Source organism: Arxiozyma heterogenica (genome assembly GCF_036370985.1).
Source record: "Arxiozyma heterogenica strain weizmannii chromosome Unknown scaffold_30, whole genome shotgun sequence".
In the NCBI taxonomy this organism is placed as follows: Eukaryota; Fungi; Ascomycota; class Saccharomycetes; order Saccharomycetales; family Saccharomycetaceae; genus Arxiozyma; species Arxiozyma heterogenica.
The window spans coordinates 588262-601102 of NW_027042683.1; the positions used below are offsets into that span (position 1 = coordinate 588262).

Consider the following 12841-nt stretch of genomic DNA (forward strand, 5'->3'; position numbering starts at 1 on the left):
GATCAGCCCACTGACTCATTTTGACATGCCATCTCTCTTTCAATTATCTAATTGCCCAACAATCTGTGTTTTTCCAATATTTTCAAAAAGTTAACTCTTGCAGAAAAAGATAGAAGATTTTGTAATCTCAGTACCGAATTGATTAGTAATTGTCTACTGTGAAATTTCATGGTTAAAAGAGAACTTGCGAACTACCAAGATCAGAACCACATTAGCAGGAGTCTAATTTGTTTGTTAAATCTGCTTCATCCTTTTTATTTTTTATAAAATACCTTTTAACTGCAAACAAGATAAGCAGTAGTCAAAAGGGAAAAAAGACAAGACAAGGTAAGACATGAAAAGGAAAGATGTTGTCATTATCTTCACATTTATTATCAATTCCACAAAACCATAGACCAGTTTTATTTTTAAGAACTATTGGTCTAAAAACACTATCAAAAAGTTTAATTTCCCAAAGAGCAGCCAATGTCCGTATATTCAATATTAGGAATATTCAAGAAAAATTTTACACTATTGAAAATAAAACTAATGATATTTTAATTACTCCTGAGAAGATCTTAAACAAACCAAAGGATACTATTTTATCAATCTCAGAGAGAGCAAGTCACAGATTAAGTGAGATTTACATCAATTCGAAAGAAATTCTGCAAATCGGTGTGGAAAGTGGTGGTTGCCACGGTTATCAATACAGTTTGAAACTTATACCAGATATTAAAGATATATCACCTTGGGAAAAATTAGAGAAAAAAGAACTTAATAGTGAAACCAAAGCGGATCCTTCAAACCAACATGATGAGTTTGATGAGTTTGATGAGTTTGATGAATTGAGCCCGGAAAAAAACGTACTTTATATACTTCCGAATAACAAAGGTAAAATATTGATTAACAAGATGTCTTTAAAGATATTAAATAAAACTACCTTAATATATACTACTGAATTAATTGGATCAAGTTTCAAAATAATTAATGGTAAATTAAAAAGTAAATGTGGATGTGGATCTAGTTTTGATTTGGAAGATTAATTTTAATCTTAAACTACAAATGAAAGAAACAATAATAACATCAATAACAACAACTACTACTTATTATTAATTTGCAACGAAGAAACAAAAAAAGAAATAAAGAAAATAGGTACTTAAAATTTTTTTATTCTACTTTATATTCTTGTCAATATTTTTTTCCCCATCAATTATATACTTATCTTAGTCATTTATTTATGAAAGTATGGATAAACACATACAATACTATATTCAATAAAAAAACATAATAGATAACTTAAATATTACTATCGTTATTCTTCTTATACATCATGAAAACTAATTCAAGTTATTTAATCAATTAATCACTAGAAAATTTACTTACTTACTCACTTTGCATAAAAAATGTTGTTTAATAATTAAGTTACGCAATATAAGTTAATTTTCATATTTTATATGGTAAATGAATAAACTGTTTCTTGATACTTTTATCATCTGAATTTTTAAAGAGTAAAGATACAAAACAATAATAACTACAACTTATTATTCTTACTTTTGTCTTTTTACAATATGTGTGTGTATGTATGTATGTATGTATTTATTGGTTTATTTCCTTATCTTCTTCTGTTTTTTTAATATCTATTTAGATAGTAAAGATGCGAAATCAGCTACACTGATTCTACCAGATCCATTACTGACTTCATTAAACATTGCCTCTAATTCTTCATCGGACAATTTTTCACCAATAGAATTGAAAACTTGTTTTAATTCACTTAATGATATGTACCCATCTCCATTCTTATCAAATACCTTGAATGCTTCGATGATCTCTTGTGCAGAATCTCTAGTATTCGATTGTCTTGCCATTAGAGTCAAAAATTCTTCAAAATCAATCTCATGGTTTCCATCCTGATCTATCTCATTCATTAAGTCCGTGATTTCAGTCTCACTAGGTGACAATCCAAGTGATTTCATCACTGTTGCTAACTCACTAGCGGAAATGGACCCACTATTATCTCTATCAAAAAGATTGAACGCTTCCCTATACTCTTCGATTTGTTCTGGTGTCAATGAACTACTCATAGTAAATATTCTTAATTATAATAGTGACAGTAATATAGTAATAACAATTGTAAAAAATAGGTATAAGAGGACTTCCCCTTGAAAAATTATGTCAGTTTATATATATAGATATGAATACGGTTGATATAGTTTTGAATTGGAGTTTAGATACTTGTATGTCTAAAAACTTGCCGAAGTTCAATTCCCCCATTTTAGTCAAATTCACACTAACAAACAGAGATAAAGACACCCATATATATTTATATACATATATATCTACATATACGTACACACTGTTTATTATATTTCTTATTTACATAAAATTGTGTGGCTTTGATCCCCCCCCTCCCTTTCCTCTACAGTAAAAAAAAATTTTTTTTTATTTTTTTTCCTCCACACTGTTTGGATGTAAACAAAACAATGCAGGATTAATAACTCCCCCCTCTTACCACCATCATCAGGTTTATCACTGTATACACCATATCAAATGGAGATTAAAAAAGAGTATTAACTGATTAATACGAATCAAATGATCCAGATACGTATGTATAACAGTTATTAGATGCATGCAGACTGTTTATACACCAGATACTTTATCACTATCTTCCTTCCATTATTTCATTCTTCGGTTTTATTTAGGATTTTGACCAAAACGACGTATTATTTATTAGAACAATAATAATCTTTAAATATAGTTATCATCGACTCTGGATTTTCATTCTTCAATGGTTTATATAATGATGTTCCCTCTTGTTCGTAGATCCAAAATTTGTAACATTCTTTATCTCCATAAAATTCGTTGAACTCATGGTCTGGGATCAAAATATCGTATCCTATATTCTCGTTAGATTCATTCTTTAACTCATAGCCAGTGTCTGTTTGCCTACTCTTCTCTCTTGATATACTTTCCTCTTGAAATGGATTATCTAAATATGTATCACCAAATTCATTCAATAAAGTCCATGTCAAATACGAATAGAACCGACTAGTCAAAGTAACAGTATATCCACCTCCACCAAGTAAAATGACATGACACTGAGGAAACCATTTCATAATCTTAATAATATTCCTAGTTAACCCCTTAATAGTCAACTGCCATTCATGGAATTTATCCCCAATAATTCCATCTGAACCGCATTGTACAATAATAAATTCAGGTTGAAACAGCTCCATACATGGATGAATAACATTATCAGTCAATTGATCCAGGTTTTCATCATCAAACCCATGATTCACTGGTAAAGTTACTGTGGTATTGCCTCTTGAATCCTTCAGAGATCCAGAACATGGAAAAAACCCAATCTCATATAGATGTAAGGATACAGTTTGAACATTTTTAGAATACAACATTGCTTTCTCTACCCCATCTCCATGATGAAGATCAAAATCCAAGTATGTAATCTTTTGAAACCCGTTTTTTCTTAATCTTTGAATTAATAACACAATATCATTGAAATAACAGAAACCACTAGCTTTACGTTTCATTGCATGATGCCGTCCACCATCCCAGTTAATCCCAATAAACCTATCCTGGGTGACAATGTCTGTAACCGGTTCTAAATTAATGTCTGGAATATCTAGTAATCTTAATGTTGCACCAACTGTCACTTTTAAGTACAAGGAAAGAAATGGGAATATTGGACAATCTCCTTCTAAATTATATAGCTTTTTAAACTCCCAATCATTGTAATTTGTTGCAATTCTTTCATATTCATCATTTTCTAAATCTGTGTCCTCATGAGATCTTTTTCTTTTTAAAGATTCTCTCTCACTAATTATACTCCCATCTCCCTTATCTATATAATTATTATAATACCTTAAAAGATCAGAAGGTCTCATACAAACTTGAACCTTGTTTGCTGCATTTTTTTTATTATATGACAATTGTGCCATATGCACCCATTGATCTTCATACTCAGTTTTATTAGCCCATGTGTAGCAATTCAATGTTTCATTTAGTAGAATATTCACATAAGCAGAATCATGGAATTGACATATCTCATTCTTCGAACAGTATGGTTCACTAATAATATAGTCAAAATGATCCAACAAACCATATGCCTTTAATAGACCAAAGACTAATTGAGATTTGCAACCTTTATTACAAGGCAGCAAATCACTCACCTGCGATTGAAATAAAGATGTAGATATTGCAAATTTCACTTTTTGTTTCATCTAATGATACAATATACTCTTCTAATACTCTTTCTCCCTTTCACATCATATCATATCATATCATCTCAATTTTATACTATCCAATTTACAAGAGAAAGATTATCTTTTTTTTTTTCTTGCTTTACAATGTCTGCATATATATGTACATACCCTGCTATACAAATGCCAATTAACCAGTCTGTAATGCAACTAAAAGCAGCTGTTTTCCAATCCAGCACGCTGGATACATCCCCTGTGTGTGGCATCACTGATCTTATTAGTGGATATAATTTACTTTTTCTCTTCTCAAAGTCTCTTTTTACTCGAGAGAAAAAAGCTGGTAATAATTTTTTTTTTGTTAGCAGGACCTTTAATTTAATACCAGAGATTATGCCAACTGATTTTATAAATGCCATTCTGTGAACAACTCTTGCGTTAAATAAATCAATAACAAAAGCAAGTATACAAACATCAAATATATACATACATATATATATATGCGTGTGTATATACGTGTGTAGGTATATTACCATAATAACTTTTCTAATTCAACACGTATACAGTTTACTGTTATAATAATTGACCCAATAAACAGTTGGTCACCAAAAAAAAATATTCTAAAAAGACTAAGGAAACAGACATGGCAGTGGATTCTTATATGGAAACATTGAACCAGATGGTTCAATTGTTTAAAGAATATAAACCTGGATCTGTGACTTTGGAAAATATTACTAGACTCTGCCAAACTATGGGACTAGAATCTTTTGTTGATGATATAAGTAACGATTTGGCAAGATTATCAACCGCCTCAAAAATTATTGTGATTGATATTGATTTTGATAAGATCAACAATAAAGTCAAAGACGTGAAGTTGGTTCTTGCCTCGAATTTTGATTACTTCAATTATTTTATCGACGACTATGATCAGAGCAAAGGTGAAAGTAATAACGTCCTTTTGAATTCTTTAATCTTATACAATGATTTGAAACAGTTCCATAACAATTTGCAATTTTTGAATCTTTTAGATACTTACTCACAAGTGGATATAGACAATTCCACATCTGCAGGTCCCACAATGGGAAATATTTTTAATGGCGCGAACCATAGTAGCAACACTAATAATCACGCAGGAAGCATTGGTTTTTCCTTTGATAATAGTAATACCACCACTAATCCTACAAATAATGGAAATTCTAATAATAATATTCTTAGTACTGGAACAATGAATGATTCCAATACTCTGACAAATCAAAATGCGACGAATAAAAATGGCAAACTTGATTTATTCAAATACTTCACTGAATTAAGAGAACATACAACCAAATACGTCCAAACTTATAATAAAAATCTAAACGTCGTAGCAAATTTAGGTAACAATATTGGTGTGTACATTATAAAACCAAATAGTGACCAAACTACAACTGACAAAAAATATGTAGAAAATGGTTCAAATATTTTAGCTAAGATTACTATACAAAAATCTAAAAATCCTCAACATCAGTTATTTGAATATATTTATTCTGACGCTACCAAAAATTGGATGAATGAAACACCAAACAACAATATCTGTGGTGCTAGTCTTATTTTAGAAATATATAACGAGGATATTTATTTCCCTGAAAGTTTTGTTACTGATGACATGATCTATGATAATTCTCCTGAAAATACCAAAGAAAAGAATACATATATCTCACAATTATTAAATAACGTTATTATAAATACCAATAATACTACTGATAGGATTTCTAATGAAAAAGAAATCGTTCTTTTAAATAATTTCACAACAAAATTAATCAATGTCAAAAAAATTGACATAAGTAACGAAAATTTAGACTTACTCAGTGATATATTGAAATGGATAGAATGGTATAATGAAGTGTTAATACCATTGTTTAATATGCTTGAAACAACTATCAAGGGCACAAGGAATATAAATGAACAAAACAACTCATTCAATTCGCATCGTCTGCACCATTTTCATAATCACAACAAAAGAAGGCTATCAAATATCATTGTTGGCCCCAATAATCTCCCACACACATCAATAAGACATAGAAGATCATCATCTAAGAACAAAAAACCCAATTTGACAGAATCTACCATACTTAAAGAAGAAGGATTACAACAATTTAATTTACATGATATTCTATCACAACCTGTTGTAGAAGAAACGGAATTAGCTTTGTCAGTTAACCCCAACAATGAGGAAGCATTAATTGTTGACGACGATGAATCTGATAAAATGGTAATTGATGATAATGGCATGATGTCTTCCAATAATACTTCGATAAACCAAAGTACACTCCAATTTATTCTATCTGAAGATAATATGGAATTTAATAATCAACTGAGATGTAGTTTGTATGACGACAGAAATAATTGGGACATATTTTTGAGAGATATAAAAAATTTTATAGAGTAATTGCCTCAAAATAATACGTGCTGTTTTAATAAACTATCATATGTTTAAAAGAAGGTCTTTATATATATACACTTATATAGTTTATTATTATTTCTTCTAAATTCAGAGACGAAAATAGATATACAATATCATATGTTTAACAAACAGTTTTCAATAAATTTACAAAGATTATATATGAGTGTTTTTTAACAAATCCACACGCTTATTATACCTTTCATATAAGACTTATTACTTTCTATTTTAAATGATTAGGCCATCTAGTTAAAAAGGGTTTTAATATCCACTTAATTGCTTTCAAATTTTAATTAAGCCAACATAGACTAAAATTATTGTTGCAAATAACAATATAAGTTACAATTATTCGATAAAATAATAAAATTAAAATAATTAATTTTATACAAATATCCTATTTTTTACTTTCAATAATTTGTGAATATATAAAAAGAAACAAAATTTAATTCTATAAATAACTTTATATTTTTTCTTTCTTTCAAACTTATTTATTATATTTCTTAACAACACAATCAATCTTAAGTATAAGCGGTTTATGCTAGACCAAGATATTTTAAAAAAAGCGATATGTAAACTACAAATTCCCAGAATATCACTTTCAATAACTATTTCCATTTGTGTTAAAGAAAATGTTTTGGGCCAAAAGGGTTACATTCGATAAAAAAGTATTATACGAAAAGTTCAGTATTTAAAGAACTGATTAACCAGTAGTCCAAGATTTAATAACAAAAACTGCATATAAAGCTCACCAATCTTAGAATTATATATCGTGAATAGAAATTAAACTAAAGGTAAAAGAATATAACAATACAGCCTAGTAAAAATTACAAATAATGTGATTCTCTCTATACAAGTACTATACATCATTCTAACGTAACCAAATGTTTTCATCTTTCTTACTCATCATAATTTTCATCTTCTTCTACTTGTCTAACTACATTTTCCTTTGCTGTATTTGATTCTTTACTGAAATCTTTCTCAGATGTTGCCATGCCATCGGTTGAAGATCCATTCTCCTGTTCAAGCTTTTCTTCTTCACGTAGCTTAGCTTCCTCTTGTAACTTTTCAATAGCCTCTGCTGTTGGTTTTATCACCGTCTCTTCTTCCTTCTTCTCCTCTACTCCATCTTTATTTTCACTTATAGCTGAAATTTCCTTTTTTTCTTCTGACTGGTTTTGTTTAGAAGTAGCTACTATAGAATTCTCACTTTCAGAATTTTCAACAGGTACCACTTTTTGTTCTATTATAGTTGTTTCTGTTGGTTTCTCTGATTCCTTTTCTGAAGAAACAGGTTTATCTGGAACATCATTCTCTTTATGCTCTGTTGATTGTGATGCTTCGACTGTTGACACAGGAGTTTTTTCCATTTTATTTTCCTCAACAGGGACATTTGGTGTCACTTTAACACTTTCTGTCATATTGGCAACTGATGTTGGCTGCTCTGCAGCCAGTTGAGTGTTAGAAGATGATGGAGCTGTGGTAGTTGCTGTATCCCGTTCTGCAACAACTTGAGATTCTTCATTTTTCTCCCTCTCTTGGTCATTCTCTTTATCAGATTCTGCTTGTTTAATTCTCTTCAATTCAGGTTCTGATTCCTTTGCAGTATCGTTATTCATTAAAGAACTTACTGTGTTTTGATGATAAGTTGGATGTTCTTCTTCATTCGACGAAGACACCGCAGCATTGACTAAAGTGTCGATATTACTACTGCCATGGACAGCATCAATGGATCTCTTTTGTGGTACTACTTGTCCTTGATTAGGCACTGGCATTATATCATGTTTAGTAGAAGTAGGTTCGGAAACATTGGATGATGCATTTTGTTGAGGTAATGTAACTAAGTTACTTACAACTTGTTTTGGTGATTTTGTGTCACTTACAGGAGCCACTACTGAAGAAGCAGTTACTTGTGTTTGTTCTTGTGTCTTCACAGGTACTACAGGAAGAGGAGCATTTACAGTTGTTGGTAATAAATCAGTTTGAATATGTCCTGTAGTAACTTGTGACACTGGTTGTGTAGGTTTTCCAGCAATTGGAACCAACTTAGCTGGTGGAGATGCGGCATTTTGTGTGCTAGGTGTTTGGTGCTGTTGCTGTTGCATTGGGACTGAAATTATAGATGGTTGAGGATACTGTTGGAATTGTGGGACGACTGACAGTTGGTGTGGTTGGTGTTGGATGGGTTGTGATTCTTGCAATGGCTGACCTCCTTGCTGATTCTGACTCAATGGGCCTGATGGATACATGGTTGCTATAGGTGGTCTAACGTTTAATGGATTGGTTTGATCATTCGGTTGTAGTATTGGTTGCAACATAACAGGCTGCTGTTGCTGCTGCTGTTGTTGTTGTTGTGGGTCTTGTAATTGTTGTTGTAATGCTACCTGTGGAGGTGGGGGTGGAGGTAATTGTTGTTGCTGTTGTTGCTGAATAGCTTGAGACGCATTAGGATTAGATAATTGTTGTGTCAAAGCCTCCAATCTCTTTCTTATATGAATATTTTCTGGATCCAATCTGGCTGCTTGTTTATAAGCATCAAGGGCATCAGTCAATTGGTTATTACAAGTTTCATACAATGTACCCAAATCATACCATACCTCACTGATATATGGATTTAATCTAATAGCTCTCGTGTATGCATCCAGAGCATCTCTATATTGAGATATTTGGTAATATAAAACACCAATTGAACACCAAAAGATTGGATTTCTTGAATCTCTGTTAACCGCTTGTTGGAAAGCATCATATGCAGCAGTATAATCACTTCTAACCATATGAACACGACCTAAATGGTACCATGTGGTAGCATCAGATGGATCTACTTCCAAGGATTTTAAAAGATAGTTTAGAGCCTTTTGTGGGTCATAAAATTGTACATTGTTCATGCCATATAGACAACCTAACTGTTGTAACACTTTTGCATGATGTTCATTTTGTAAAAGTACGTGTTCATAAGCCTCTCTTGCACCTTGCCACTCACCCATACTTTCCAAAACAGATCCAAGTTGGAACCAAATGTCCCATTCTTGCAAAGGTGCAGGTGGCTGTTGTAAGATGTATCTGAAACATTCTAAAGCTTGATTCCATTTCCCACGATGCTTGTATATGATACCTAACCTAAAGTAGATTTCATTGGCCTTTTCAAAATGTGGATCTAACTCCAGAACTTTTGCAAAGGCTTCTTCTGCATAATCCAAAGACCCATATCTGTCATAAAGAATACCAATCCCATGCCATAACTTAGGAACATTAGGATTAGACAAATGGTATAAAGCTTGTTGATAAGCATTATAAGCACGTTGTAAATCGTCCAACATTAAATAACAATGACCCAAAGTTGCCCAGACGTCAGATAGTTCAGGATTGATTTGCAAAGCTCTTTCAAACAGTTCTGCAGCTTTTTGAAAGATGTCTCTCGATCTATATAAATGAGCTAGAGAAGTCAAAGCCTTCGTAGAATTTGGATTATACTGTAACGTGGCATCATATGCCAAAGCTGCACGGTCTGTATCACCAACAGTCTCAGCCAAAGAAGCAATGGATAACCAAGTCTCTGCTGTCGACTGGGTCAATGGATCATTTTCGATTGAGTCCTTACCACTAGCATTCGAATCAGTTTTACTGCTGTTAATGTTGTTGTTGGAGTTGTTATTTTTTTTTTTTTTATTATTGGTATTAGAGTTAGTCTTAGTACTGCTGTTACTATTCATATCTTTATCAGTATTATGTTGAGGATTAGTATTTAATTTTTCCACTTTATTCCTATTATTCCTTTTACTACTCTTATTGCTATTTTTAGTGGTCATAATACGTATATGTATACTTATATGTATATAGAGATATTTGCCAATTCTAAATAATATACTATATATTCATGAAATATATTATAGTATATGTATGGATAGATGGTTAGGAAAATTTATATATGTGACTTTTTTCCCTTTATCTCTTAATAATGATAATAATAGTAAATAAACAAATATCTATCTATTTATTTATTTTTCTATTTATTTAATATTTTCTTAATTAGACTAATTTTCAAAATAACTTTTTTTTTATATTATTAGTCTTGGTTACTAACTTGTAGAATGCGATTCGATATAAGAAATTCACAGAACGTTAGCTAGAGGGAAAACAAAGACCAATTGAAAAACCTAAGAGCGACTTAAATAGTAACTAAAGAGTTTGGCCAAGCGAGTGGAACACCAAGAGACTTTATAACAAGCAAAGGGACACTAATTGGAAAGGAAAAAAAGGAAGACAAAGAGAAAGAAAATTGAGACGTTGGGGTGAAGAAAAGAAGTATATCCTCGTTGAATCAAGAGACCAACAGGAAAAAATAACAGGTCTATTTATTAATTTATTTTTGTTTTTTTTTTTTTTTTTACTTTCTTGTATTTATATAAACAGGTAAACAGGTTTATGTAAATATTGTTTATATAACCACCTAATCAAACTCAAAATTAATTTTAGTTTGTTTTATTTGTTGTTTATGTTAACAATAACAATAGAAAAAAGAAAAGGAAAAAGAAAAAAAGAAAAAAAGAAAAAAAAAGAACAAGACAAAAGACAAAAAACGCAATAAAACAAAAAGAATGTCTCCTTTTTCTTTTCCTTTAGCTTGTGTCTTTTGTCTCATGTTGAGTATATTGTTACAATCTATTGTACTGGATCCAACAATAGGAGAGATTAAAAAACTTCTTGAAAATTGGGAAATTTTTATTAAAACAAAACAATATGGCGGTAACAAAAACTGTGCTCGTATGAGACAATAGAAAAAGAAAAGACGTAAAATTTTTCTTATTTTTTTTTTTTAGAGAAAATCTTGTATTGTTATTTTCGGGTTTATTTTCCTCAAAAAAAAAAAAACAAAAAGAAAAAAAGAAAAGAAAAAAATAAACAAAAACTAAGAATGGGAAAAATGATCTCAGAATCTAATTACTGCTTACGGATTTTACCCATTGCCAAATTACCGGTTACTGAACACATGGAAAACCATCATATCACACGGTCGACAACATACATAAACAAAAGTGATACATACACATACACTTATACATAACGTGTTAAAAAGACGTTTTCTAATATCCTTTTCGTATTGTGTTCTTGTTTTTGTGCTGTACTTATTTTTATGTTTTGCTTATTTTTTTTTCCTAGGTGTAAAAATGAGTAGCTTAGTATAGTAATACACGTTATTTTTATTTTTCTTTAACAATACCTACTATCTATTGGTCATACAAATACCTGTCCTTCTTTCTAGGACTTCTTGAGACCGTAAGTAATGTAGTAGTTTTTAACATGAAAAAATGTTACAAATAGGTATACACACTACGCTAAAAAATAAATAAATAAATAAGGTAAGAAAGAAAGAAATTAATAGCAATTGAGGTTGAGTTATTCGTACTATGTGAATTTGAAGATTGCAAAAATCTCTTTTAAAAACTGTACCCTATTTTGCTTTTTTTTTTTTTTTTTTTTTTTTTTTTTTTAGTTTTTTCTAAAAATGGATCTGTATTAACATTGAATACAAATGGAGAAATTTAGGTGTCGCCACCTTCAAAACATAATTAGCCCTACTTAAACTATTGTTGTCACAAGCTTTAAATCACTTTTTAGAATGTTGTATAATATACAAAACTTTTATGAAGATATCAATTGCTTCTTCACGTAAAATCTACATTAATTAGAAAATTACAATAGGTATTTAGTCTTACTTATGTGTACTAAGTTTTTGTAACAGATCAGGCTTATCTACAAATTACAAAGAGTATTGGAAGAGAAGTCGTTTCTTGTCTATCCAACAATATTTCTCAATAACTAAATTGTCCACCTTTCGCTTTCTCTCTACTTACCCCCCCCATTCTGTTTCAGATTCAATGCTTGTCATTTATTGTTGTCTTTTAATAATAAGGTATAAAAAAACGAATTTTTCTGTCTGAGATACCTCACACACCCTTACGTGAAATACAGGCTATCCTTGAGCATAAGCCTTTAAAATATACAAATAGGTTTTAATAATATATTCTAAAAATAAAAACAAGTATATATATATATGTATGTGTATACATAACTCCCGTATCAAATGATCCTTTACACGTTTTCTTTTAAGGGAGATTGCAATCTTTTTCGCTTTTATTTTGAAGACAAAAAAAATTAAAAAAAATTTCCGAAACACAAAAGAAAGGAGGAAGGAAAAATGGATTTCTTTTGTCTTTTC

General features: G+C 30.6%; 5 protein-coding genes across 5 annotated transcripts; 2 read left to right on the plus strand and 3 right to left on the minus strand.

The window, feature by feature from the left end:
• Positions 1–347: 347 nt before the first annotated feature.
• Positions 348–1022, plus strand: ISA2 (Isa2p; the record flags this gene model as incomplete). Its single annotated transcript, XM_064860340.1, has 1 exon — positions 348–1022. The coding sequence occupies one exon, from the start codon at positions 348–350 to the stop codon at positions 1020–1022; it is 675 nt and encodes a 224-aa protein (XP_064713001.1).
• A 594-nt stretch (positions 1023–1616) lies between these two features.
• PWA37_003827 (uncharacterized protein) lies at positions 1617–2060 on the minus strand (the record flags this gene model as incomplete). The annotated part of the gene is made up of 1 exon (XM_064860341.1): positions 1617–2060. The coding sequence occupies one exon, from the start codon at positions 2058–2060 to the stop codon at positions 1617–1619; it is 444 nt and encodes a 147-aa protein (XP_064713002.1).
• Positions 2061–2699: 639 nt separating this feature from the next.
• HOS1 (histone deacetylase) lies at positions 2700–4214 on the minus strand (the record flags this gene model as incomplete). The annotated part of the gene is made up of 1 exon (XM_064860342.1): positions 2700–4214. One exon carries the CDS (start codon positions 4212–4214, stop codon positions 2700–2702), a length of 1515 nt encoding a protein of 504 aa, XP_064713003.1.
• A 619-nt stretch (positions 4215–4833) lies between these two features.
• On the plus strand, positions 4834–6615 carry MED1 (Med1p; the record flags this gene model as incomplete). The annotated part of the gene is made up of 1 exon (XM_064860343.1): positions 4834–6615. The coding sequence occupies one exon, from the start codon at positions 4834–4836 to the stop codon at positions 6613–6615; it is 1782 nt and encodes a 593-aa protein (XP_064713004.1).
• A 908-nt stretch (positions 6616–7523) lies between these two features.
• PWA37_003830 (uncharacterized protein) lies at positions 7524–10430 on the minus strand (the record flags this gene model as incomplete). The annotated part of the gene is made up of 1 exon (XM_064860344.1): positions 7524–10430. One exon carries the CDS (start codon positions 10428–10430, stop codon positions 7524–7526), a length of 2907 nt encoding a protein of 968 aa, XP_064713005.1.
• Between the last annotated feature and the right edge of the window lie 2411 nt (positions 10431–12841).